At 36.4% G+C, this 27,828-nt stretch overlaps 1 protein-coding gene across 5 annotated transcripts in view; it reads right to left on the bottom strand.

Moving 5' to 3' along the window:
* Positions 1 to 27,828, bottom strand: part of ACTR3_2 (Actin- protein 3) — a gene marked incomplete at its 5' end in the record, with an annotated part of 59,339 nt that overhangs the window by 9,850 nt on the left and 21,661 nt on the right. For 2 of the 5 annotated variants that reach the window (XM_051217777.1, XM_051217775.1), the window contains 6 exons: positions 11,640 to 11,910; positions 14,393 to 14,606; positions 15,646 to 15,843; positions 19,126 to 19,242; positions 21,701 to 21,849; positions 25,884 to 25,997. In XM_051217777.1, coding sequence (XP_051064197.1) covers positions 11,836 to 11,910; positions 14,393 to 14,606; positions 15,646 to 15,843; positions 19,126 to 19,242; positions 21,701 to 21,849; positions 25,884 to 25,997 — 867 coding nt within the window. In that variant the 3' untranslated portion in view covers positions 11,640 to 11,835. Of the gene's footprint in view, positions 1 to 2,804; positions 3,045 to 3,827; positions 4,106 to 7,187; positions 7,261 to 7,927; positions 8,013 to 11,639; positions 11,911 to 14,392; positions 14,607 to 15,645; positions 15,844 to 19,125; positions 19,264 to 21,700; positions 25,998 to 27,828 lie in introns of those variants that run through there. The other 3 variants (XM_012940912.3, XM_051217774.1, XM_051217776.1) reach the window with 3 other exon arrangements.

Here is a 27,828-nt window from a genome sequence, read left to right as displayed (position 1 = left end):
ATAATTAATCACAGAACTCATTTATAAGTTTGAAATTAGAAAACAATTAGAGTAATTGGAAAAAAAACTATTGAAATAAATGAGGCTTCATGAAGAAATTTCGTTGAATACTTTACTGATGGTAATATAACTCATTTACAGCAAGTAGGTCCCCCAACTCCAGCTGAAATTCAAAAGGCTATAGTTAATCTGAAACGAGGAAGGGCAGCTGGTCCAGATGGATTGACTCCAGAGGTCTTTAAGGATGGTGGTCCAATTTTAGCGATTAGGTTGACTAATATTTTAGCTAGGATCTGGGAGTTAGACGTTATCCCATCTAACTGGTCACAATCGCTTATCGTCCCAATATATAAGAGACGGTTAAAATCATCCTGTGACAACCATAGAGGGATTAGTTTAACTAATATAGTATCGAAAATACTAGCCTCGATAATTATCAGACGCCTAACTAAGACTCGTGAACTGCAAACACAAGAGAATCAAGCTGGCTTCAGACCTGGTCGTGGCTGCATCGACCATATATTCACCATTCATCAGGTTCTAGAACACAAGCGAACTACTGGGTTGGGATCCGCGCGACTATCGTAACCAATGGCTGGAGACTCTTGGTGACATTACTCAGAATCGATCACAATGGCGTCAGTGTATACACTCTCTGTCTTCCCTTAAACTAAGAGATAAAAATCGCTTTACATCTTTCTAACAACTAATTCTTTCTTCCTATACTATATCCTTACATGCAATCTTCCTTTAATATATAGCCACCTCTGAATTAACTACTTTTATGAATCCGGTGTTCATCTTGTTCTGTTAATGAAGTATGGCAACTTGAACCGATGCATATATGTGCCTGGTTCTACGTTATAGCTGACTGACTGACTCACGTACACTAAAATAAACATTTCGGAGTACAAACCTGTGACTTGCTGACTCAAAGTTTTATACGCTTTATTCATTATGTCATAATTTCACTGAATGTAACGAACACGAGTACATAAAGTAGGTAACCATAAGTTACAACATATTTTCGTATAAAAATAAATCTTGTTCTAAATGTAACAGGAAAATTCCAGTTAATAAATAATACATCATTTACGCAAATGTATACAGTTTCTGACGAAAACAAAAGCAAAATAGCCATAAAATTGAGAAGAACAATGTATCAATAGTATATTACCTTTAATCTACTACATAAGCGAAAGGGTAGTAATTTCACTGCTATTTCACAAGACATTGTAAGAAAGTAAGTAAGCTACAACTTAGGATCAGGCACATATTTACATCGGTCCACGTTACCATACCTCATTAGCACAACAAGATGAACATCGAAGTCATAGAAGTAGTTAATTCAAAAGTGGTAATATATAAAAGAAAGATTACATACAAGGAAATAATACATGAATAAAAAAGTAGTTGGTAGAAAGAAAGATATAAAGCGATTTCAATCTCATAGTTTGAGGGAAGACAAAGAGTGTATACACCTACGCCATTGTGATCGACTCTGGGTCATGTCACCAAGAGTCTATAACCATTGATTACGATAGTCACGCGGACTCCAACCAAGTAGTTCGCATCTACCAACATGGCTTATACCAGAAGTCAGTGGCTTCAAGCACTGATGCTACGTTTTGGTTTGGCCGACCCTAACTTTCTTCTAACCGTTTCCAACACTAGTCAGGATTGAGCGTCGTGGTAATCGGTGTTCAGGCATTGGTAACACGTGGCCCAACCATCTCAGTCGATGAAAATTCACAGTGTCATTAACTGATTTACCATCATTCCACATCATCATCATTTCACAAGACGAAACTAGTTAAAATGACAGGAGACAAGTTTATCTTTCTGAGGAACGTAAAATTTAATAAAACCGAGTAGAGACCAAAGTAGACGAATGTGTTATATTCCACTGTTTGATATTCCTTAGAAATTTTAGTTTAATCGATTTTTATCAAGTCGAAACAAGAATTGAGAGTGAAATACATGCATGTATAAGTTACATAAACATCTAGTATTTTCTCAATTCGTCCATTCGTTCTAACTGGTTGGAAATGGAATAATCAGAGTATGACGATTTGAGCCAGGTAAGACCATGTAGTAAATAGGACTTTATTCCAGAAACAAACTCTTAGTCTATATATCTTAATCGACACTGAGCACTGAGTTCATTTACATAAAACAATAATAGTTGTTTAAAATACTGGATGTAGTCAATCTCATCTCATTATACTGAAGTACAGATCTTTACTATCAGTCCATGTATGAACTATTTGCTTAAAAGCAAACAAAGACGCTGAGACCATTAACGCTCAATAAAATTCGCTACGATTATACAGCAGATCATTTATTTTTTGAAGTTCGTAAAGCTTATGATGTTTAGAAATATAAACAGAACTTCAAAACTGAAACATTTACTTCACGAAACTCAGCATAATCAAGAGCATATTCCTGAGATACACAGCTGCATCAATGCGAAAAATAGCTTACACCATATAACGGACTGGCTATACAACACTAAAAACCAAGAAGCATTGAACAGCTTCCTGATAAGTACTCACGACCATGCTACAGATGACTAGCGTTTATAATCAGTCTATTCGTTACTACCACCAATTAAGTATTGGTAATACTTGTTTCACTCTCACAATGGTTTCAGCCTCTCATTAGAACTTTGAAATGTAAATTCTCGCCAAGAGACGAACAACCCGTTACAAACTTTTCTTTCTAATACTAAAAGAATATTTGTGTATAAAAAATCCAGTACAGTAGGAGGAAAATACCATCGGAATGTAATGCTATAAACTTACCGCAACTAAAACTTCAACGATTTCAACTGATGCTCGATGTAACGGTGCAAGACCATCATCATCCAATGTATTTGGATTCACATGATATTTCAATAGAATTTTCGCAGTATCAACATAACGTTGAGCAGTTTGATGTGCCAGCAAATGTAAACAAGACTGTCTCCGTTCCGTAAGCGCTGATACAGATGCACCGGATCGTATGAGCAGTTCAGCAATATCTGCACGGCCATACAAACTTGCCTTTAGGGAAACAATTTGCGATATTCGAATGAAGAAACGATCATTGAAGTAAACAGTTTTTTAATATAAAAAAAGAGACACAATGAAGCTTTCTTAGTGTGACTTATTAGTCCAGCATATGTTTTATATGCCCGGGATTTTGAGACACAATATTTTGTATTCGGTGGTGAAAATTTCTATTCGGTCCTTTATATCAAGCTAAGTGAACGAGTAATCAAACACAGGATCAAGTGATTGATAATTGAGTGTTTTAATCATTAAGTCAATGTAAACTGAAAATCTTGGCATCTATTTTGCCTACGGATATACACTGTATCTAACCTATATACACCTAATTTAATATTACACAAAGGCTTCGGTTGGTACAGATCTATCACACTTGAAGACCAGATTCACCAATAGACAATCAACTACTGCATATAACATGGCACTACGTGATATCATTCAATGACTGAGTTGACTAATAGCGAAGTCTCAGACTATGGTGTTGAACAATTGGAGATTGAATGTTTCTTCAAAGTTGTAGAATACCAACTAGCATTCGAATATGTACTTTAATTTCCCGATTAATTACTTCGAAAAGCTTTTATTACTTTTCCCGCTCGATTAAGTTGCGTGATCATGGAAATAATCCTTAGGTAAGATAACGAAAGTAGCCGTGTATATTGCCTGAAATTAAGACCAATATACATTTCTAGAGCCATTAAAATTTTTGTAGAACCAGCAGACCATGTACATCCCGTCATAATGTAAATATGGAATTGGAAAATTCAACTCTCTTACTTGATGAAGTGGGTATCGAGGAGCATCGGCAACATAAATATCTGCACCTGCTTTAATGAGTATTTTGACCATTTGTAAATAACCTAATTCGACCGCCAAATTGAGTGGACAAACTCCATCGATGACCATACTTGGATCTACACCATTAGGATAGCTGAAGAGATATTGAAGAGTACCAACATTATTGCTTCTTATAGCTCCACGTAGAAGCCAAGGAATCTGGGATTTGCTTATACGAGGCTTGTGACGCTTTTTAGAATACCTTGCGCCCATTAAAACTGAAAAAAGCACGAAAGTCTAAGAGATGATAAAATTCATTAAACCCAGTAAATTGAAATGAATAGGGATTACTGAATTGGTGATCAGACTATAAGTTATGAACGAACGAAAGAAATTAAAGGGTTTAAGCCTTGGATTTTATGGCGAAATTCACTCATCCATATCGTTAAATAGAATTGTGGCATAATAGCTGATGTCAGTTCATGATAAGAACCCTCACCTTAGTTTCCAACCTTAAGTTTTGACTCAAAATCCTGATATTTATTATATAAACACAAATACTGGTAACCAAATATATATGTGCCATACTCCATTATTCGCTTTTCGTCATCTCAATTTCGTAAACAACAATCCCTTCGCGAAAAGGCAGTGAGTAGGAATTCCTTGATAGTGGTTATATACGCGTAGTCATGTGAGAGCATTTCTACAGGAGAGATGACTCTCCCCACCCTCGACCGTACCAGGGCATTTGGGGCCACCTTGACGTGGTGGTCGGAATTGCCTATCGTGATGAGTCAATCGGGTTATACTGGCTGGAACAATAGTTCCTATAGGTCCTACCATGAAGCAAAAACGAATTCAATGTTTGTTTCTTCCATACACGTTTAAAATATTTTATAATTCTGCACTTACTTCTTCATCTAATTCTTCTCTGTGTATGATTATTTTTTTCTAAGAGACGTGATGACTCACATCAGCGCATTTCTCAGTTAATTTCTAGTTTTTCTTGTGTACTTGCAACAGAATTCCATTGTTGTTGTTTTTTGGCTAACAGTAATTAACTCGTTATGAGGTCAATAATTTTATTAGTCATCTGCATATCTATATGACTGAAGAACATTTTTGCTGATAATGATCAGAATTATTCAGCGTTATATAAGTTTTAATAGGTTTTTTTAACCTAATTGAGTCACTAACCACCTCATTATAGTTACTAGTTGTGAATTGTTTCATTTTGTTTTATTACGAGAGTTCAGTTTGATTAATGTTAGTGCTTAGTTTTGTTTTAAATAGAGTACTCATAGTTCAATTTAGTGGGTTGATAAGGCTTCTGATTCTATTTTACCAACTTCGATATAACTGACTAAACTGGTCAGTTGGTAGTTAATGAAATTATAATGCAATTTTTTTCTAATTGTCTAACCTAACTTACACCAATTCACCCAAAATATATCTATCACTGAATCTGTTACATCAGCAGTTACAGAATCACCAATATTCTTGACGATTTTATTTCTTCTGTGACTTTCCCTTCACGGTTTACTATACAATCATTATGCGTATTATTTTATACTACCGTTTTCAGTGATTACTTTTAAAATATTAACTTTACTGCATTTGTCATCACATATACTAGAGGCTCCTCCAACCATTCTTGCTACCTTGACATTGTGGTCGGGCTTGCCTATTATTATGAACTAATCAAGCTATACTGGCTGAAACAATCATTCCTCAAGGTCCTACCCTGCCAGACAAGTCGGTTGAAGAACAGTAAGACTAAAAGCAGCAAACCCAAGATCCGAGGGTGAAGTCGTACTGCTGACTATACAAAGGTGTGACGGAAGTAAGGTGTCTCCTTTAGAAAGCCAGCACAACAGAGATATTGCCTTCCCACAAGGGGAGTGTGGAGTTGGAAAAGGTCGACCCTAAAAATGCACACCTCAACAAGTACGGAACCAACACAAAAATTACCCACAGGAAGGTCGTGTGTGACAGGCCTCAAGTAGTTGTCACTTGGGCACTGCGGTCGCGCTCGCAGGTCACTAAGACCAGACCTAACCCAATTTCCTTCTCAGACACCTATAGAAGGACCCTGCCATGGTGTGGGCAGCCGGAAAGTGACAACCACCCTCTAACAGCAGTCGAGACCACTGTATTCATAATCAGATTCATATCAATAAGGTTGTGAAGGCATAAAGAGAGTAAAGCGCGTATAATAACAAGGTTAGATTAGTGTATGAGAGTGAAATAAGCAGTTCACTTAGAAGTACAACCAGAATATTTTTCAGTCAGAGAAGTTACGTTCATTTTTTACGAAGAAATGTCAATCCATATTTCACGTACTAATTTTGAGACCCACTTTTGACACCAGTAATAAGGCTTTTTGCCTCAAGGTCACTTTAGCTTTGATTTAAGATCTTCCATAAATCATGGCTTCACCGAGTCTGTCAGAACGTAATACGCGACACAAATGTAAAAGAGACACTGCATATTATCACGGTGGGACGGATAGCCACAGTATTATGGATCACTTGGTGGATCATAAAATGTGTACAGGTTATATGGGTTCGGTTTGTACAGAACAGAACGGAGTAAAGCGGTCTACCCTATAACTAGTTCACCTGGAGGGTAACCGTTTTCCTGGCTTAAGCTTAGTAAATCAACAAACGATTCTTAATTCAGGGACACTTTGACGGTTTCGGCAGATCAAGAGAATCATAATGACTCTAAAGCGTAATGGCAGCAAATTTGAATATGAAGCCTATAATATTTTGACATGCAGTTTTCGTTTGGAAAGATTACAACGCTATCCTGTAAAGTAATATACCTGACTAGTACACTTGGATGACTAAAATACTAACTAAAACTAGTTTGATGCACAGTTGTTGTGCACAATAGTTAGGGTTATTGTTAACAAAAGTGTGCTTATCCGAACCGTCTTCAGATCATACGTTCTTAAAGACTAACATACAAAAATCGCAAGAAAATATTTACGCAGCCAATAGATAGGTGGTTGACCGATTATTAGACTGTACGGAAAGCGACTGAAATGGGCCGCAAAATCCGGTTGACCAAATTGTATTGTAGTATGAAAAATAGGTAATTTGAGCAATTGAACACGGTTCTGCACTTAGTAGAGTGCGATTCGCCAGAAGTGTTCAAAACAATAACTTCGGTACCATAAGCCTGCTCCACTTAAAACGAAACGTGGATAGCTTTTCAAAAATAGAAAAATATGATTTTAAACCGAAGGACGTACGGGATAATCAGCAGGCTATCACGCAAGAGATAACTTGTAATGATTGTAGAACATATAGAACGAACAGATAAAGTCAAGCGAAATTCGTAAATTATACTTACGCCCAGAAACTTAGAAGCCAACATAGATTATAGCCATACTCCAGACATTGTAACGCAGTTGTCAAACTCACTGCGAACAATGCTGTCCATTCAATATTAGAAAATTCGATAAGAACAGAAAAACCACGTACACACCATAAATACTACAGACTCAATCTCACCTTGAATTCACTGACGTATGACTCTGACGTTACGTGTTCTGGTGGGCAATTTAAGCGATGTATGACTACTTAAAATAAATATAAATCCAGATAAAAATGATATGATTTTGGTTCTGAATACTTTGAGCTCACAGTTGAACCTTTAAAATTACTCCGGACTTCAGTCTAGCACTAATTTCATTCTAAACGTTGTCTTATAACTAAAGGGTTGTCAGATACCAATTTTCTGTGGTATGAGTTATTGTTACTCACTTCTAAACGCTGTAATCTTGCTACTGGAAGCCTGCTTAGGTCAGTGATATTGTCCAATGGGGGTAGTGTAAAGTTGAAATATTGAGAGCTTATAATCTTCAAATGGTACGTGAATTTATTTGCTCCAGGGTCCTCAGGGTTACTAGAACCATCAACTATCACCACAAGATTCAAAATACACGTAGATATGGGCAGGCAAATGTGAATAATAGTTTGTGGAACCAGAAAACCCAACAGTATAAGAATGTAGGTATTGCTAGACATGTGGAGTGTGAATCAATAAGTATAGCAGAGACTTGTCCTTTGTATTTTATTTCGGTAAAGTACCAACTGGATGAGTCAATGGTCTATGTTTCACACCAAGTTCACCAGCACCAACAGATGTCTCTGGAGTATCTGTGAATTCAATTATCTGACTTAATGAACATAAAGTAAACTTTACGGAAAATTTCACTCGCATTCATAAGCCTGGTTTTCAACACCATTGATTATTCTGGAGGTAACGCATGCTGACCTGAATCGTCAAGCACCTCTTCTATTCCTATTTTGGAGAAAAAATGAAGGATCAACTTTATTCTAGGCTTTTGACTAGTATTTAGAATCTAAAGGACGTGGATGTGGTTTAACGTCTAACTGTTGAGAGACATTTACGCACTGTCTTAAAATAATTAAGTACATGTGAGGAATTATGGTCTGCTTTGATATCAGTACTGCTCCAACAATAGAACTTATCCTAAAACTGCACTTCTATAAGATCTTACGTGGAAGTCACATCATTGTCTACCCTGATTCATTGCGTTGTAACAATCATCAACATGTGAGGAACACACTTAGATTAGAGATAGGAAAATTTGTTTAATATGGATGAAAATAATGTTACATAAGACCACGCCTGCAAGGCCGAGTGATACAATTCGATCAACTCCAGTTATTTCAATTCATTCCCCCCGTCATCTTCATCGTTGGATTTTTCCCCATGTTAAATGTTGAATGTCTATTTCCCACATTGTCTCGCATTAGGGTCCAATGCCACTACACATACATTCACATATCAATGACCTCCTGTGTCTGAGTTCCTGTCTTCCTAACGCACACTGATAAATATCAGTATGAGTTGTGAATATTGTTCAGTTTTGGTTGAGTTCATGATTCGTTTGATTTTGGACCACCATTGAAAACATGAAATCACTCAACGGCCGTTTCGTCCTGGTATAGGACTCCTCACTAGTGCATATCCAGGATCCCGCTTGCGAGATTCAAACCCAGGGCCTTAGATTTCACGCTCGGACGCTTAACCTCTGGACAACTTAGCCGTCATCTAACGGTGTGTGATAGCTCGAAGTATTTGAACTACAGTACAAAATATGAATCCCGAAAATAGCGCAGTATAACCAAGAAGAATTATGTGGTCACGAGCGAACGTATTGTATTTGGAATTCAAAATCAAGCAGTCATAAAGTACGATAGAATCATTAATTCATACAAAAATCACACGGCGGTAATATCTAACTTCAATTGATTCACGAAATCGCACGACCTTCTTCCATTGTCTGAGGTTGATACCTGCCTCTAACTGACATAGGTTCGACTCCCGCGAGCGGAATCGTGGATGCGCACTGCTGAGGAGGAACATGCTAGGAAGAAATGGCTATCCAGTGATTCCAGGCTTTCGACGGCGGTGTAATATTAGTCGAATCATGATCAAAATTTTGTTCTTTCAATCAAATTACAGAAACAAACTTATTGCAATCTTTAAATGTTTGCATGATCAAGAGTCTAGAAGGAAACACATTAAGTGAAGGATTGTAATGGGAATAGAATTTCTAGGTAAGAAACTAGTCAAATTAAGGAAACAGAAATGATGTAACGAATATATCAAAATTCAGCTAAAGCAGTGACTTCTACATTGACAAATATGATAAATGAAACTCCTTAAGCTTTTCCAGCACCACTGATCCAGACGCCACCTGATCCGTACCTCTACGTATGGGAGATATTGAAGTAGTGTGTTGTAAGTGATATTCATATGACTGAGCTCTTTGTGAACCGCCAATGTCTCAAAACTCGCCTAGAACTAAAGCTCCTATGTTTGTACCTTAACCTCGTGCCATAATTCAATACGGATGTTAGGGTTCCAACGCAGTTTATAAAAATGTTTGCCTTGAAATCCAGATATCTTTTGCATTTATCAATACAATAACTAAAGCTGATTTGTTTACTACAACAAGTTAGGATACACAATGATCAATGCTCATAATATATTTAACTGGATTCGGAAATATGTATATTATGAGGATTGATTGTGATCTACCATATTTGATAATAACAGTTGTTAAATACTTGTATCTTAATTGTTGGATTCATTTCATATTGCATGAAAGTTACACCATGTATGAAGTTTCGAATTTGACTCACCTCACCTTGATGGGCTTCCTACCCTACTTACCTAGTGTTCGTAAATGGCAGAGTAATATCACATACTAGATGGAACAGACTAGAGAAAAGAAGAGTATGGATACCCTACCTCATGAACTGATTTATATCGTCGATTGATCAGTACATGTTGGCCATCCTTAACCCTGACAAAACTCGGCCAACAACTTAATATCTGTTATTCAAACTTACAATTTAGCTATGGTCTGATTTGATGAGTGATTTAGCTAGAGTTCAGTGATACATTTCGGAACCTTCACGCTCTTTGCACTGATTGTAAGTGAGACACTGAAATAAAATGTTCGTTGGTTTTCTGAAGATAATTTTAGTATTAGAGCGATAGTGGCTTGAAGAACTATCGTTTAACAGTTGGTATTTAACAGTTGTTTCACTATAGGTTGTGGACCTACGGTCATAACGATCCATTGACTGTCCTGATTGATCTTGTGTTTATATGAACAATCGATTGGAGCGGGAAATATGAACTACAGGATAGCTAACTAGTATTTTTAAAGTATCGTGATCGCCACAAGTCTTGATTATGATGAATTGGATTACATACGTTTTCATGCTTTTTATTGAATTTCGGACTGATACTAATCCGAGAGCACCTCTTAGACTACTGCCAGTCCCAAGCCAGGATAAGGCAAGAAGATTAGGCATGAGGTAAGCGACCCCATCTCGTTAAAAACTAACTTGCAAAAAATGCTAACGTGAAAGAATAATTCACACCATTTGAATTCGGCCCTGGGATATAGAAGTTCTGAAACATGTGGAACGCAAAACTACTATACGTCAACCAACACCAAGGGCAGAATTCTCGATACAAATCTCAAAACCGTTCCGCTGCATAGATCTGAAACGTGGGGGACTACGAAATCCATCATCCAGAAGAAAAAGCGTTTATTAACAGCCACCTAAGTAAAATACTTCGAATCCGTTGGCCAGACATTATCAACAACAAGCTGCTATGAGAGAGACCAAAACAGATTCCAGCGGAGGAAGAAATCCGGAAGAAGCACTGGAAGTGGCTAGGACACATATAAAGGGAAGCACTCAACTGTGTCACAAGGCAATCTCTCATCACCTGGAATCCTGAAGGCCGAAGGAGGAGACGAAGATAAAAGAACACATTACGCTAAGAAATGGAAACAGGCGTGAGGAGAATGATCAACAATTGGATAGAACTAGAAAGGAAGGCCCAGGATAGAGTGGGTTGGAGAATGTTGGTCAGTGGCCTATACTCCATTGGTGGTAATAAGCGTAAGTAAATAAAATAACTAGTTAGTGACTAAAATGTTTTCCAGACCAAATTCACCATCACATATCATCTAATTGTTTCGCTGCTATTTTTAATTAAATTACAGGAATGTTGTTAAAAAATTTATCATTTATATGAAACAAACTGCTAAGTATCTTATTCAGAATTCAATTTTTCATTTCAACCTTATAAAATCCACAACCTTTGATAGTATTCATTTTGGTTCTTTTTAAGGACGTATATTAGCTTAGTCTTAATAATGATCAAGAGTCAAATCTGGAATTGACTATTGTTCATACAAATCCTGAACATCAACTACAATGAGACAATATAAACTCTCAACAATGAGATAATTATTCACTTATTTTAAGTATAATAAGAAGGTAAATTATAATGAAATGAAATGAAGCTTTACAATAAACTCGTAGTATATTGCATTGTTAATACATTTTTACATTGAATAATGAACTATCTAGTTTAAATAAAATAGTAATGTGTTTATTTTAAGTTAACTACTATCTTTCCGGGCGAATTAAGCTGATTAGGAATGTTTTTTACGCCAATCAATTGATAGAATCATTTGTATAAATGAACAGATGCTTGTAACTTTATCAATCTAAATAAGAAAATAAAAAGTGAATGACAATAATCATCATAACAATTCTCAAGAATAGATTGTAGTGACCTACTTTTGTAAAGAGAAAGCTATTGGTTTAATGGAAGCAATTATTATTATAACCAATCGTACCAGTGATTGTTTTACTGTACTTGTTTGTTTAACTGTACTAAAGACATCCATTATTCTCCTTTGTTTCTTCTGTTGGTTGTGACCTTGCACGAACTTACGTTTGCTCAGTTAATCCGCTTGTACTCCTTTGGTACGATCTCGGTATTCTTTCGATACCACGAGATCACCAACAAACATACTTAGCTACAACCTTCAATTGCCTCCTGATATTTGGTACGCAACCTTCCTGTAGTGGTGATCGTAGTCAATTGCGACTCGACTCCACACTACAAGGTCATATGCATTGAGTTCTCTATTATTATCATTATAATTATTACCAGTTAGTTTGTATCCTTTAAAGGATGGCCTAGGTGATATTTGTTATATCCTAGTAAAGATAAATATACGGGAGACTTCTGAGAACTATTAATGGACTAACATTACATATCTATCCTTATTGTATAACTATTCAATAATTAGATTGTGTATATCTATATTCCTTTCATTATAAGCTTCATTTTAATCTATAAACTATTATTACACAATTGACCGTTCTTGAGTTATACCCAGTCTATCAATTACAGCCTCTCATATTCACAGCCACTATTGTGCTAGATCATGTACAAATGTTATTTCCTATTTTATGGTGTGATACGGTCTGTTTGGCTGGTACATAAACCAAGTATGTTTGAAATAAATAATTCACATAGTGGAAGCTGATACTGGTATTCTGGACTCAACATGCAGGACTAGAAAGGAAGAAGGACCGATTAGGACTCTAGACTGCTAATACCGGTCGAAAGTCATTGGTTAAGCATAGTGCTAAGATTGTATAAGTCGTACTTCGATTGGCGAATAAATCATATGATGATTAGATGTGCTTAAATTTAAAACAATATTTTCCTACTTTATATTTTCCCAATCGCATTTAGTGTTACCATTTTCAGTTAGACAACTTTGTTATGTGCATCAGGATCGTGGAATGATACGATTTGAAATAAAAGAGCAGTCCTATTTTAGTTCTAACTCCACCTGTAGCTCTTCTGGAGTTAATGCCGGTCCCAAACCCGGGTAAAAAAGGATGGTTGGGCATAAGGTCGACAACCCCATCCCGTAGAAAAAATCTTGCTAAAAAACGCCAACCAGATTTTATACTGGTGGGCGGCCTATGCCGGTGTACGAAGAGTAACAGGAGTAAGTATTTTAATTTTGCCAACTTTGAGAAATAAGATCCTCTTTTTTATATTTCAGAATCAGATATATTCTATCCTTCACTGCTTATCGAATTTCGCGGAAAAAATGGTGGGATTATTTCCTAATTTTGATTGGTTCACTCAAGATCATCAGTATGATATACTCTAATGCCTTTCATTGACGAACATATCAGGTGTGCTGATTTCTTAGTAAGTGGCACTTGTCTCTCAAAAGAATAGAGTAGAAGAAAATTGTATGAACAAATGAGTTTCCCATAAATTGGGTTTACGATAGGTTACAGATATTTTATGAAGGGACTTAAGTACTTATATCTAGTAAAAAATCTAAAATGAGAAGATTGATAGAAACAAATGCACGATTGAATTGATTATTTCTATGTTTAAGTGGTCCGTTGTGGTACTAATGCAACTTCAGTTAGTGGCTGGAAGTAGGATCAGTAACTTAGTTTTTTTGATACGCTTCATGCTAATATACTTTCTACATAATGTTGAAATATAATACTGAAACACGAATCTTGTATTCGATATCGATTAGAATCTCTGGTCACGAAAAATCAGTTAAGGTACGTGATCAACATTTATCATCCTCTATCTCCAAACACATGGTTGAAACGAATCATAAAATTGATCTTAATTGGGTCTTTGCGGTGTTGTAAGAAATGTAAAAAGGCGTATATTAAGGCTTATTGAAGCCTTAGCCAAACGAAAATTCAGACCCTCTCTGTGTATTTAAAAACAGTTTGTATTCTTTTTAGTTTATTATCCAGAGTGATGAGTTTCATATTGCTTTTTGCATTACTGTCTTCATTATCTTTGTTTTCTCTTTTCGAGTTATCAAGACTTAGTAGCTTAGTGGATAACGCGATGGCATTTGAAGTGAACGGCACTGGGTTTGATTCCCGGGATGAACATCAACTCTGGGATACAGGTAGATCTAGATGACGAGTTCTAAATAGAACGAAACGTGCGTCCTTAATTACACTGCTAGCGACTATCCGTCTTTGCCTGTGAAGCTTACGACTTATGACAATATCAAAGCAATCGGCACAGGATGCCCACATGCCAATAAGAGGCGGATGAATTGGAGCTCTAAACGTCAATGAAAAGATTCAAGCAAACAATACCAAATTACTTTAACCTATATATATAATCCTCACCTTATGTTGACCTTCCGTTTTAAACCATCCAAGTGTAATATTTGTTTGTTCAAATGTACAACCATTATTATGTAATTCATTTTGTAATGTAGCTAATAATTTTAATGAATGAATATATTCTACATTGGCAGTTTGTAGATCAGATAAAATAAGCACTGAAGGATAATACGATTTGGTCATGGATAAATTTGGCACATTATGAACTGGTGAATAACTATATATGGCATAATAATAAGGATAATACAAACGATAACAGAATTTTAGTCTTCAAAATTAAGTAATTTTAATACTTAAGATAAAACATGATAGTTATTGATTCAATCCTACATAAAGTCAGGTCTCCATAGTAAATTACTCATGCCTAAGGCTTCTATCGTTAGTAAACATTTTATATTAACTATCCACCAGGAAAGCACATCTAGAATCAGGTTTCATCGAACTAACATTGTTGTGAGAATTAAAAACCTTGAAGTTAGATATGCCGGCTCAGTGGTTTAGAGATTATGCGTTCACGTGAGAGACAGAAGGTCCTGGGATCGAACCCCACGTGTGAGATTGTAGGTTCGCACTTCTGAGGAGACCCATAGTAGGATGAAACGGCCGTTCAGTAATTCCAGGTTTTCCATGGTGGTATTTTATCTTTATTTATTTTATTGGAACACATAAATATTGGCACAAAGGGGTACTGAACACACATGCGCCACACAAGTCACTTGATTTGTGTGTGAGCTGCGATACTGCCCAGGTGTCCAGATCGAAGCAGGTGGTTTTCTTAGGGGACCCCCGTAAGCCTTCGACCTTAAGGCCTGTTCCTCAAGGCAGTGGAGCAACGTAAAAAGACGCAGTCCCATGGTAGCCGGCGACCAACGAGAGGTTCATGCGCCATTTGTTCATTCAGGATCCTGGATGCCATTTGTATCATTGGTTTGGAACCAGGGTTTCCCAGCTCCCCTAGGTGGATTCTCCGTATCCACTAACCAAGTTAAGGCGCCAGATATACGCTTTTCGTCCTCTCCATTTAGTAAACAAAACCCGTGATGCGAGAAGGCAGTGAGCAGGACTTCCTTTTCAGTGGTTGTTTACACGTGGTCATGTGAGAACATTTGGAGAAGGAGAGCTGACTTCTCACTCTCGGCCGTGTCAGGGCATTTGGGGTCTAGCTTCAAATGACTGATGAATTCAACTAATAAATAATTTATTGAATAAATTATATGATAATCAAACTTTTCTTTTGATTAAATAACTTTACATACCTAAATAATTCATTAAATACATTTTCATAATATAAATTCCCATATTCACTCATCCATCTACCAGTGGATGAATATTTATAATAACGTAACATATCAGTTAACGGATTGTCTAAAATAATTGCTTTGAATAAATTTGGCTTTTTATTTGCACAGGAAGCTGCAAGAAGACCACCATTTTCATTGCCTTGTAATATAAGACTAATGAAAGGAATCAACAATACATATTACATTGAAGAAAGAATAAATATTAAACGAACTTGAGCAGTTGTTATCATTAGATTATTAGAAGCAAAGTAAACGCAACAAAACTTTGAGTACCATGCGTTAACAACGCAATCCTCAAAGTTGAACACAAAACAAGTTGGAAAATAGATATTCAACATTTAACGTGAAGAAAACGATGGAGAAGATGGGAAGAATGAATTCAATGTGATCCAATTGGGTAGCAAGGCTCAGCCTTGTAGGTGTGATCGTTCTGTACAACTTGTTTGTACTCATATTAAATATATAGTTCTATCTCCAGCTTAAGTGTGTTCTCCATAATATATTGGTGATTGTTACGATACGACAAGTCAGTGTAGACAATGATGTGACTTTCACGTAAGCTCTTATAGATTAGGCAGTTACATCATGACAAATGTACAATTTTAGGATTAGGTCTCTTATTAGAGCAGTACTAATAACGAAGTAAACCATAATTCTGCAACTCTCATGAAAAAGTCATTAAGTTGTAAGACAGACTTATTATAACTTAAAAGAATGCTTTCAATACTGTACATAGTACTAAACTTGAGATTTTTGCAGCTATTTCCAACTTAGATAGTAATTTCATTATTATTGAATTATTCATATTTATGTCGGTCGTTTTATCATTGATCATTGAACCCAAGACTTAAATTAATCCGTCTCTTAAGTCACAAGCATTATAATCAGAGAATGATGGGTCATGTCAAGCAATGGAATTCAGGACACTTGCTCCATCTTATTTAGGACTCATCAGCTGGATGTTCAGTAGTAGAAAATGGTATTACACAAGACGTGATACTTAAAATCAATAATTTCAATCCTGTATGAAGTAATGAGTGAGCATAGAAATTGTCTTTGAATTATGAATGAATTTTAATGTAATGATTATTTGATAGTAAAGAATTGAATAGCAAAACATTCGGTCCATATTTCCTTGTTTTCTTTTCGTAATTACTGTATCGTAGTATATATCGATACATTCAAAAGGTATACAAATACTTTTCTTAACTAAGAATCTCATTGGAATGCGGGAAGAGAGGTCACATTTAAGCATTTTCATTTCGATGTTTATTTTGTCATTTAAATGTTCTCTATAAAAACAAGTAGAAGTATTTTAATAGTTCAATTCATGAGTCGATTAAAGCTAGACCACCATAGAAAACCTGGAAGCTCACTAGTGACTGGCTTCAAGAGGTGTTTCTTGGAGTTTTAGTGAGAAGCCATAACCAGTGAAGTTCAGACGGGTCTGTTGTGAGATAGTTACTTACTGAAGACACGGATAGACGGTGACTCAGTTTCGTGAATTAATTGAAATTAGACATTAACACCTTTGGATACCAGCTCACTGGTCTATAGGTTGGGCGTTTATACGCGAGTCCCAAGGTCATGGGTTCAAGTCCCGCGAGCGGAGTCGTGGATGCGCATTGTTGAGAAATCTCATACTAGGATGAAACGTCCGTCCACTGTTTCCATGTTTTCCATGGTGGTCTAGTTTTTATTGACTGATGAATCCAACTATTAAATATCTGATTATTGTTAACGATGAAAATGCAAACTTGTATGTAATTTGAGGTTAGCAGGAGAATCCAGGACAAGTGTTTCGCTATATTTGAACTTCATTAACTATATTTCCTGGATTCCAAATGTTGATATTCACAAAGACACTTGTATCCGGTACCTTTTGCATCAAATGCCCAAATTATTATCGAAACAATTAGTTCAGGATGCACATGGAACAATAAGAGCTGATCATTTAAAACAATTAATCCCTTTGATAAATTTTGATAATTCAATGAGAAGACGATGGTTATCAGGTTTATGCGATACATTCGAGCAATACAGGCTGATCAGTTGCACTTTGAAATTCCATTAATGTAAGGTTAAAAAGCTTTACAAGTACCAAACCTGTGCGTTTTATGTAATAATTAGATTGGTTATTATAATAGAAGAATTTGCGAAGATCGTTCAGTTTCTAGATTGTATTATGGAGGAAAATTGTTCGGGTCTAAGTTAAGGGAACAGCTAAGAAATACTGAGGAGTCTTACAATAAGACAAAAGAGATGCACAGTACTTCACGGCTTTCACTGTTTATCCAGTTTAAATATGATGAATACTAAAAAATGTCTTATTGAAATCATGAACCCATTTGAGTTACACCACCATTGAAAACCCGGAAGCACTAGACGGAAGTTTCGTTCTAATATGGGAATACTTCGTAGTGCACACCCACGACCTCAAACCAGGGATCGAACCCAGGATCTTCGGTCTTTCCCACGAACGCTTAAACTCCATACCGCTGACCAGATATCCAACTGTGTTAATGTCTAACTTCAACCAATCTACGATATTCCGTGACCAACCTCTTTCGTTTTTGCCGAGTAAGTGGCTCACATCAGACAAAGATTTGCTCTGCTGATCACGGCCTCTCCTTAAAATTCCGGAAGTTTCCTCTCAAAGATAATCTTTACTGAGCACGTAATAATTGTCAGTAAGGGGTCGTGCAGATTGTTAGATTCCATTGAAATCATGAATCGATCTAAGTTATCATTAAAGCATATATAGGATGTAGTGATCTACTTTTAAATGAATCAAATAGTTATAAATTCTGCTTTTTAAACGATCTTTCAGTCATTAACAACCCGCAATGAAACTAAAATTCAACTTGATTTACTTATTAGAACAAACGTGTTTTTTAAATGGAGGAATTCGTTCGTACACCCGTACTACTAGTTATTTATTGGTAAGCAGTACTGAAAACGAAGATGGATGGTGGCTGGCAGTTAAATCCAGGACACACGTTTCGTCTCATTTAAGACTTTCAGCTGCATGTATCTGCATCCTAGAGTTGATGTCCACACCGGGATTCGAACCCAGTATCCTTGGCTTCAAACGCCATTGCATTATCCACTTAAGTAGTATAATATTATTATACTTTATCCAAATATTTGTAAAGTGTAATCTGAAACGTTCATCATTTGAAATTCATCTACGTTAATTGGCTTCATATCTGTGTCAGTAAATTTTTGAACTAAGCCTCAATTTACTTAACGCTTATCAGTTAAGATCATCTTCACTCCTTAAGGAAGTTTTGACCGATAAATAAACTTTTTAAGCATCGGTTAGTTACAATAATCAACTGAAACGTAATTGTAATCATCATAAAATGCTCTAGTATTAAATCAAGAAGATAAACCTTCTACAAAGTCGATTATAACATGAAATATATTACTCACTTATCAGGATTAGTATATTTTTGTTGAATTAAATATTCAGCAGCTGCCAGTAGATCATCGATTGCTGTAGATTTATAAACATCACTTCCGCTCTTGTGCCATTCTTCACCGAATTCACTAAAGAACAATACAGTACAACTAAATGAAAAAAAACATAGTTTGGTGAATACACAAAAAGAGAATAGCTGATGTTTCGTTCTAGTGTGTGACTCCTTAGCATTGCGCATCCACGATCCCACCGCTGAAGAGTACCATGCATGGGCGAAACGGCTGTCCAGTGCTTCCAAGTTTTCCATGGTGGTCTAGCTGTAATTCATGAATTCAACTAGGAAATTTTTGTTTAGATGAATTTCAAACAATTTCAAATGAAAACACACAGATCTCTACATGTCAGTTACTTGTTTGCCACTATCTAACTTTCAAATAGACATGAATGAGATAAAACAGACGAACGATATTAACCATGACATTATCGTTATGATGATTCGACACAACAACAACAGAATATAATCATTTCATGCTAATTCGTAAATAGATGGTGAAGATTTGTAGCTCAGGTGAATGATTTTGATGTAGTTTTGTTCTCTGAGCTATATCGTTTAGTCGTGGAGTTTTCATCGTTCGTATGAACGACATAGTCAGCACAAACGTCAGGCTCACAACCTGTCCCGTATATCTCGATGTTGATTGGTTCTTGTTGACCTATCGTTGTTCACTTCTTTGGTTAGGTTGTATCTCCCATTGGTTTGATTCTTGGTCCTATATTTGTTAGTTGATCAATTGGATCTATCCCAATATGTTTGTTGATTGCTGATTGACTTGAGTGACAAGCTTCTAAAAATTCTCTGTTATTTTCAGGGTCGCCTCTATTCAAGATTTCTACATTTTTCCAGTCGAATGTGTGTGTGCAGTTGCCCAGGCGGATTGATATAAGTGAGAATATGTCAAGGCGTTCGACAGTGGATGAATTTTCATGCAGGCGAAGACGAAAAGGGCGTCTGCTTTGGGAGATACGACCAAAACAAAGAAGTAAACAACAACAGGTTCAAGGTCAAAAAGATCCAATCGATATCGAGATCTACAGTAAAAGCTGTGAACCACATGTGCAGAAATTCGAACACTAATTCTACCTGAAGTTTGTGCAGATGACGTCGTTCAGTCGAACGATGAAAGCTCGACGATCAAACCATCCAACTCAGAGAACAAAACCCTATCAAAGTCATAAGTAGATGGTAATGCAAACGCTTGATCAAGGACGTTGTATTACCAATTACCATACAATCCGATTAAAAATAAATCAATCTCGACTCGCTAAAAAAAAGAAGTTGGTTACAATCCGAATGGAACAGTGATAACGTTTTAGACTGTGAAACTGAGAAGTGTTATTTTGAATTGCATAGAAGGCGACAGTTTCATCTAAATATGCAGGTTCAACTGATCGGTACAAATTAGTATAAAACCATGGTTTAGAGTTTTCTGTCAGTTATCCCCAACTGCCAGCTCCTACAGCGAATTCGTGCATGGAGGACAGATGATAGACCGTCACTCTTTCTCCTTCTCCTCGTGATCGACTAGATCATGAAGGCGGACAGCTAGGATGCAGCTGGACGATCTTGAAATCTCAGATCATCGGGCTCCTCTATCGCACACACAACAACAAATGCAAGGGTAGACGAGCAGTGTAGCAGCAGCCTCAGCAGCAGTAAGTCTCAACATACAGAAAAGGAAAAACAAGATTCTCTGGTACAACACAGCATGCATCGATTGAATCGCACTTGACGGAGAAGCTTTGGAAGATGTAAAAACCTTTACATATCAAGGCAGCATCATTGATTAACACGGTGGATCTGATGCAGATGAGAAGGCGAGGATCGGCAAAGTAAGAGCAGCATATTTACAACTGAAGAATATCTGGAATTCAAAACATCTCTCTGTCAACCAACACCAAGGTCAGAATTTTCAATACAGATGTCAAAACCGTTCTACTGTTTGGAGCTGAAACATGGAAAACTACCAAAGCCATCATCCAGAAGATAAAAACGTTTATTAACAGCTGTCTAAGCAAAATACTTCGAATCCGTTGGCCAGACACTATCACCAACAACGTATTGTGTGAGAGAACACACCAGATTACAGTTGGAGAAGAAATCAGGAAGAAGTGTTGGAAGTGTATAGGACATACATTGAGGAAAACACCCAACTGTGTCACAAAGCCATCTCTCATCACTTGTAATCCTCAAGGCCAAGTGAGAAGAAGAAGACCAGAGAACACATTGCGGCGAGAGATAGAGACAGACATGAGGAGAATAAACAAGAACTGGACAGAATTAGAAAGGAAGGCCCAGTTCAGAGTGGGTTGGAGAATGTTGGTCAGTGGCACATGCTCCATGGGGAATAACAGGAGTAAGTAAGTAAGCACCTTTCAATACGATTCATTTAATGTCAAGTCACTTCGACTAGTAATCATACTGTAATTTGATTGCCAAATATCTATCAACACCAAACGACTAGCAAACACAGGACACTAGTCACTACTCAAAGATCAATAAACAATAGTTAGCAAAAAGGTAATTACCCTCCTCCACGTATATTGGCCAGTGCATATATTCCATTGAATTTTTCAACAAATAACAATTCACTTGCTGAATAATATGGTTGATTTATGTAGCCAAATCCACCGAATGTGCTTAGTTTACATGGATTTCGACCATTCAAAGTGATATTCTCAACAACAACAAAAAAAACATAGTGAAACAACATTCAAGCAGATAATTAGAATGTCCTCAACAAAAATCAAGTTTAAACTGTTTCACATTGAATAGATGAATTCATGAGTTGATTATAACTAGACCTCCATGGAAAACCTGGAATCCCTGGACGGCCGTCTCATCCTAGTATGGGACTCCTCATTGGCAGTGAACATACATGATTGTCAGTGTCGTATATATGAATATAGATTGTAGCAGCTTGGCAATTATTATACACCTAATTCTTCGATAGACAAACTAATTTAAGCTTGTTGAGTTTTATATTTGACATTGTTATTTACTCACTTGAATAGCTTGATTGTATTTTTACATGAGCTTATGTGTGCTATGTTTGTTTATCATTTACTTTATTTATCTACTATGTCTCTGGCTTGTCTGACTATAAACATTAGGTAAGGTAATGTCAGTTGCTGTGTGGGTTTAACATAGCAACCGACAATATAGTAACACGTTTGATAACATTACCTTGATTACTTTTGTTGCTCAGGTTTATGTGTATTACTTTTCATCTCTTACCGTTCACCTTTATTACCGAATGTTTGAAACATATGTTCATCGAATACATTCGTATTCAACTATTTCTATCTACGTTTTCATTAACAAGATTTATTGACGAAGTAGGATATGTACTTAAATACTATCAATATTCGATCATTTCAGAGTTAGCCACGACCTTTAAAACATTCTGGACTCCAGCCGGTTCCCAATACTTCACGATTAACATCAAATGTCATTATTATAAGGTATCTAACTTGCACATTTCACTAAGTTGACTGCTCCATTCACAACTTTGAAGACCATAGGTTCTACACCTAATTGAGATATAGATTTACATTATTAAGGGGTTATACACCAGAATAAAGCAAATGCGCAAACCTTTCATAGTTTCGATGTTTGTTTAACCAAAGTCAGTTCATAATGTAAATTATAAGATGATTCTTCGGTGTACATCAACACTGACAATTTTACCGGTAGCATTGGATGTGGTAGTTTTCGATATCTTGACGCGATAATCAAGCTTAAATATCAGGATGATCTCACTTAGGTGTACTGCCTGGAACACACTTTCTTATAGTGTTACTATAATGGATGTTAAATAACTTGGAGAGTTCTAAAACTAAAAAGGGTTTAATAAGGTCCGAAAACAAATATATACTACTGATTACAAATGATGGTGTGATCAGAATAAGGTATTTCCTTGAGATAGGCAGCATGTAGGACGACTCTGTCTTCGTACAACTGATTTAGAGAGTCAGAAAAGGTTGGATCGAAATAAAGCACAAATTACCTTGACCCTTGGATTTCCGTCGTCGGGAGCACAGTCTAAAATGTACGAAACTACTACATTAAGAAATGTTCACAAAATAGACATTTACGATCACCTTAAAGTAGTTGATACTCAAGCTTTGGTATCATGCTCACAAATCACCTCAATCATTTCTAACATATTTTCCTTGTCAGATCTCACAAGAAGTATCATTCCAATTTGTGCATCTGAGAAGTGACAACTCACCTTGTACCTCAAAAATTAGTTGATGTATATGTCATGAAGTCAATGAAGACAAAATTATAAACAACAGAAATCCAACTTAGTTCATTAACATTTTTGGTGACGATTAAAAAGAAACCTGAAACCGGATGTCATAGTGATTAAAATATATAAACAAGATGTTTATTAAGAAGGAAACTGTAGGAAGTTTCGAATATATGTCATCCTGTAGCACATTTGAATAATATTGAAACTGAATAAAAAACAATTGTGAATATCTAAACTGTAGTACGATAGGTCTGTAGTGTGGCGTCGAGTCGCGGTTGACTATGATCACCACTACAGGAAGACTACGTGTCAGTTAACCGATAAGATCCTCCTTAAGTCAAATATCAGAAGGCATTCGATGGCTGTAGTCGAGATGTATTTGTTGGCGATCTCGTGGTATTGAAGTAATACCGAGATCGTGCCAAGTTACAAGTGTGGTTACTGAGCGTAACCGAACTCACAATCAACGGAAGAAAGAATGTCTTTAGTACAGCTAAACAAACAAGTACAGTAAAAGAATCGATGGTACAATTGGTTATAATAATAATTGTTTCCATTAAACCAATCGCGTCCTATTGGTAAAAGTAGGTCACTACAGGTCCATGGTTCCGACCTTAGAGTAGCCTGTCTTTATTCAACTACTATTGCAATTCTTAGATTAAATGTAGATATTACTCATAATTTACCCATTTATTACAGCACTAACAAGAGTTTTTATTTACTTTTATTACTGAACGTATGTGCGTCATGTGCGATTATTCTCCTATTCTTCTGCTTCTCAATACATTTCCCTCTGTTCCCCAAGATACAATACACCTTTTCAGCTAGACAGAAATCTACCAACTGTAGAACATTACAATAGATATGTGAGTTGATATATCAGATCTAAGGAAGCCTACATTGGTCAGTAAGTAAGGATAAGACAATGAGACCATAATTTATGGATGACCTTTGATCGACATTGAAGTGACCTTGAGTATGGACACCTACAGATTAGAACTAAACGAGGGTTATAAAACAGTTAGAATTCTCATTTGCAGTTGATGGTTAAAGGTTAGGAATTAGATTTAGGGTTTTCTTCACGAATTGACATCAGCTATAATGCCAAAACTCTATTTCATCAAATGTATGAATGAATTTCGCGCCAAAATGTGTGGCTCCTTATCTTATAGCTGATTGGTTCGTTTATAAGCTATAGTCTCGCCGATAAGACATTTCATGATTATGGATCGGAAAATGGAATCGATCAAATAAGTGGATTGAGTGTGTGATACGATCGAGTATCACAATCTATTGCCATAGTTTAGTTCAGTTTAGTGTTTGGTTCATTTGATCTAATCGTCCAGTCCAGTGTATGGATCGTGTACCTAGTGTACTGATTGTAAATGCAGGATGAAATATATTATTTTCCCGTTATTCTAGTTGAAGACAAGAATAGGATCTTATCAAATGGTGGGACTGACAGAAATCACTTATAATTATGATGGCTGGTTACATAAAACATCACTTACTTTGTGTCCTAGTATGGGACATTAGCCTATACAAAAATGTAATTAAGTTTCAGCCGCAGTTCCTGGAAATCTATAGAAATGTGACCAATGTAATTCAATCAGGTCAGTTATGAAACAGCTACTCATCAATGAAATTAAAATATAATTGCATAGTAGGATGAATTGAATGAAGTTAGTAATGTAAACCACTGAACACAAATTCAGCAGTCTCAATAGTGATCTCTCACCGTGAGATCCGAACATCTTTGGTTTGAGTCGTAGTGATTAAATTGCTGAGATGCACTTCTAAGAAATCCTATACTAAGATGTAAAAGCTGTCCAATGCTTATAGAGTTTCCAAGTATGTTTAACTAGAGTCAGGTTATGATGTAAACCACAAAAATCAATATTACGATAAGTCTATTTTTTTAACAAAAGATTGTAAACTTCCTAAAGTTTATCTCCGAGGTTAGCATAACAATGACGTGTGGCGATAGGTTTAAGTTCACTTATTATCCATTAAAATGAGTATTAGGAATACACGGAACAATTGGGGCACATCTTTAGTGAAGTTCGATATGTCCATTGTTCAATTATAGGCATAGTATACCATGGCTTATTCAAACCTTACGGTAGCCTATCGTCATTCAACTACCACACTTTATCGATAGGCCTTACAATCCCTTTATGTACTTAACACAACACCAACTAGAGTTATGAATTACATTTGATCAATGAATGCACGAGAATTTTGTTTTATTTTACCGTATCTTTAGCCTACATCTCATGTTCTTCAGTGCTCTCGATTACTCATCTCATATTTCGCTATAACCACTTACCTCCTAACACAACATGTGCCTACGGAATAGGTTCAGCCCTTTGAACTTTTGAATGTTAGAATAGATAGATAGATATATGTGTGGATAGTTGGCTTCATAATACTTCGCATATATATTCACTTACTTTTCGATGAAATATAAACATTGGAATTGTTGTTGAATCTTTACTTTGATAAAATACTTGCTTAATATCATATTCTTTATCGTTTAACTCCATTGGTTGAGATTTACGGAATAACTGTTGTTGTTGTTGTTATCGTTTTTGTTGTTATTGAAGAGAAATGAAAGATTGAAATATGATGACTTCATGTAAAACAAAGTTATTTTTAAGCCAATTGTAATGTAGATAAAAGTATAAATTAATGATTTATTTCAATAGTTAAAACCGTGAGCCAATTGAAGCTAGACCATTGTGGAAAACTTGGAAGCACTGGACGGCCGTTTCGTCCTATTGTGAGACTCCTCAGTGAAGGTGCATATCTACGATCCCATCTCGCGAGTTTCGAACCCAAGACCTATCAGTGTCGCACGCGAGCACTTAACCACTATACCACTGAGCCGATATCCAATAGTGTTAATGTCTAACTTCAACCAATCTACGAAATCGCGCGCGAAACTGATAGGTCCTGGGTTCGGATCTCGCGGAGGGCGGAATCGTGGATGCGCACTGCTGAGGAGTCCTACAATATGAAGAAACGGCCGTCTAGTGCTTCCAGGTTTTCCATGTTGTTCTAGCTTCAAATGACTCATGATTTTAACTATTGAAATTACTAAAATCTCCACAAAACCCATTCTGATAATGATCATTTAATACTAGAAGGGGAGGGGTTTGTGAAGAGTGTGATAGTTTAGTAGTTGAAAACCCGGAGGCACCGGATGACCGTTTCGTGCTAGTGTGGAACTCATCAGCAGCGGGATCGTGGATATGCACTTCCACTGAGGAGCCGCATACTAGGACGAAATCCTCGACATTGGAATTTTAGGTTGAATGTTAGGGTTTCTATTTGTTGTTTGATATTTACAGTTAAGTGTTTCAATCATTATTACGACCTAATGGAAGCCAGATATTGGGCTACTAAACGGGATTCAATTGGAAGGTGTTTGTTGACCAATTCAAAATTCACTCCTTTATATATCTTACCGAATGAAACAAATATATTAAATCAACTTTAAATCAAGATATATCAAATGTTCAGTACCACCATAAGATAGTGGAGAAGATTTATAGTTGAGGTGAACGATTTTAATGAAGTTTTATTCTCCGAGCTGAATGGTTTTGTTTTGGATCTTTCATCGTTCTTATGACCGACATCATCAGCACAAATGTCAAGTAGACGTGAAATGTTGAAATTTCTCCATATATAACTCCCAGCCCGAAGTATCATCATAAATTTCTATAATTCTAAAGAACAATATTTGGTGAGACTATAATTTATGGACGACATTTGAGCGACGCTAAAATGACCGTCAGAATTTCCTCTTCCTTACTAGGATTAAATGAGGGTTGTATATCAGGGTGAAGGATAAGGAGCAGGTTTTACAGTTGTTAGTTAGGGATAGGGATTACATTTATGGATTTTCAACACGAACCGAAACAAGGTAAAATGCCAAATCATTATTCAGCCAAAAAGATGGATAAATTTCGCGCCAAAATTCAAGACCAGCTATCCTAAATCTGATTGGTTCGTTCATAAATTATAGTCTCACCCCATGTTTAGTTAAATACAATAACACTCATGATGGAGTTTCGTTCTCCGAGCTACATGTTTTGGTCGTGGATCTTTCATCGTTCGTCTGGACGACATCATCAGCACAAACTCCAGATAGAAGTAAAGTGTCCAAATTTCTCCACATATGGCTCACAGCTTGTCCTGTAGATCGCGATGTTGATTGGTTCATGTTGACATTAAACCTGTCATTGTTTGCTTCTTTGTTTTGGTTGCATTTCCCATTGGTTTGATTCTTGGTCCTACATTTGTTGGTTGATAAATTGGATCTATTCCAATGTGATTGCTGATTACTGATTGACCTGAGTGACAAGCTTCTAAAAAAATATTTGGTGTTTTCAG

This window comes from Schistosoma haematobium, chromosome 7, assembly GCF_000699445.3.
Source record: "Schistosoma haematobium chromosome 7, whole genome shotgun sequence".
NCBI lineage: Eukaryota > Metazoa > Platyhelminthes > Trematoda > Strigeidida > Schistosomatidae > Schistosoma > Schistosoma haematobium.
This window is presented reverse-complemented; position numbering and strand designations above follow the sequence as displayed.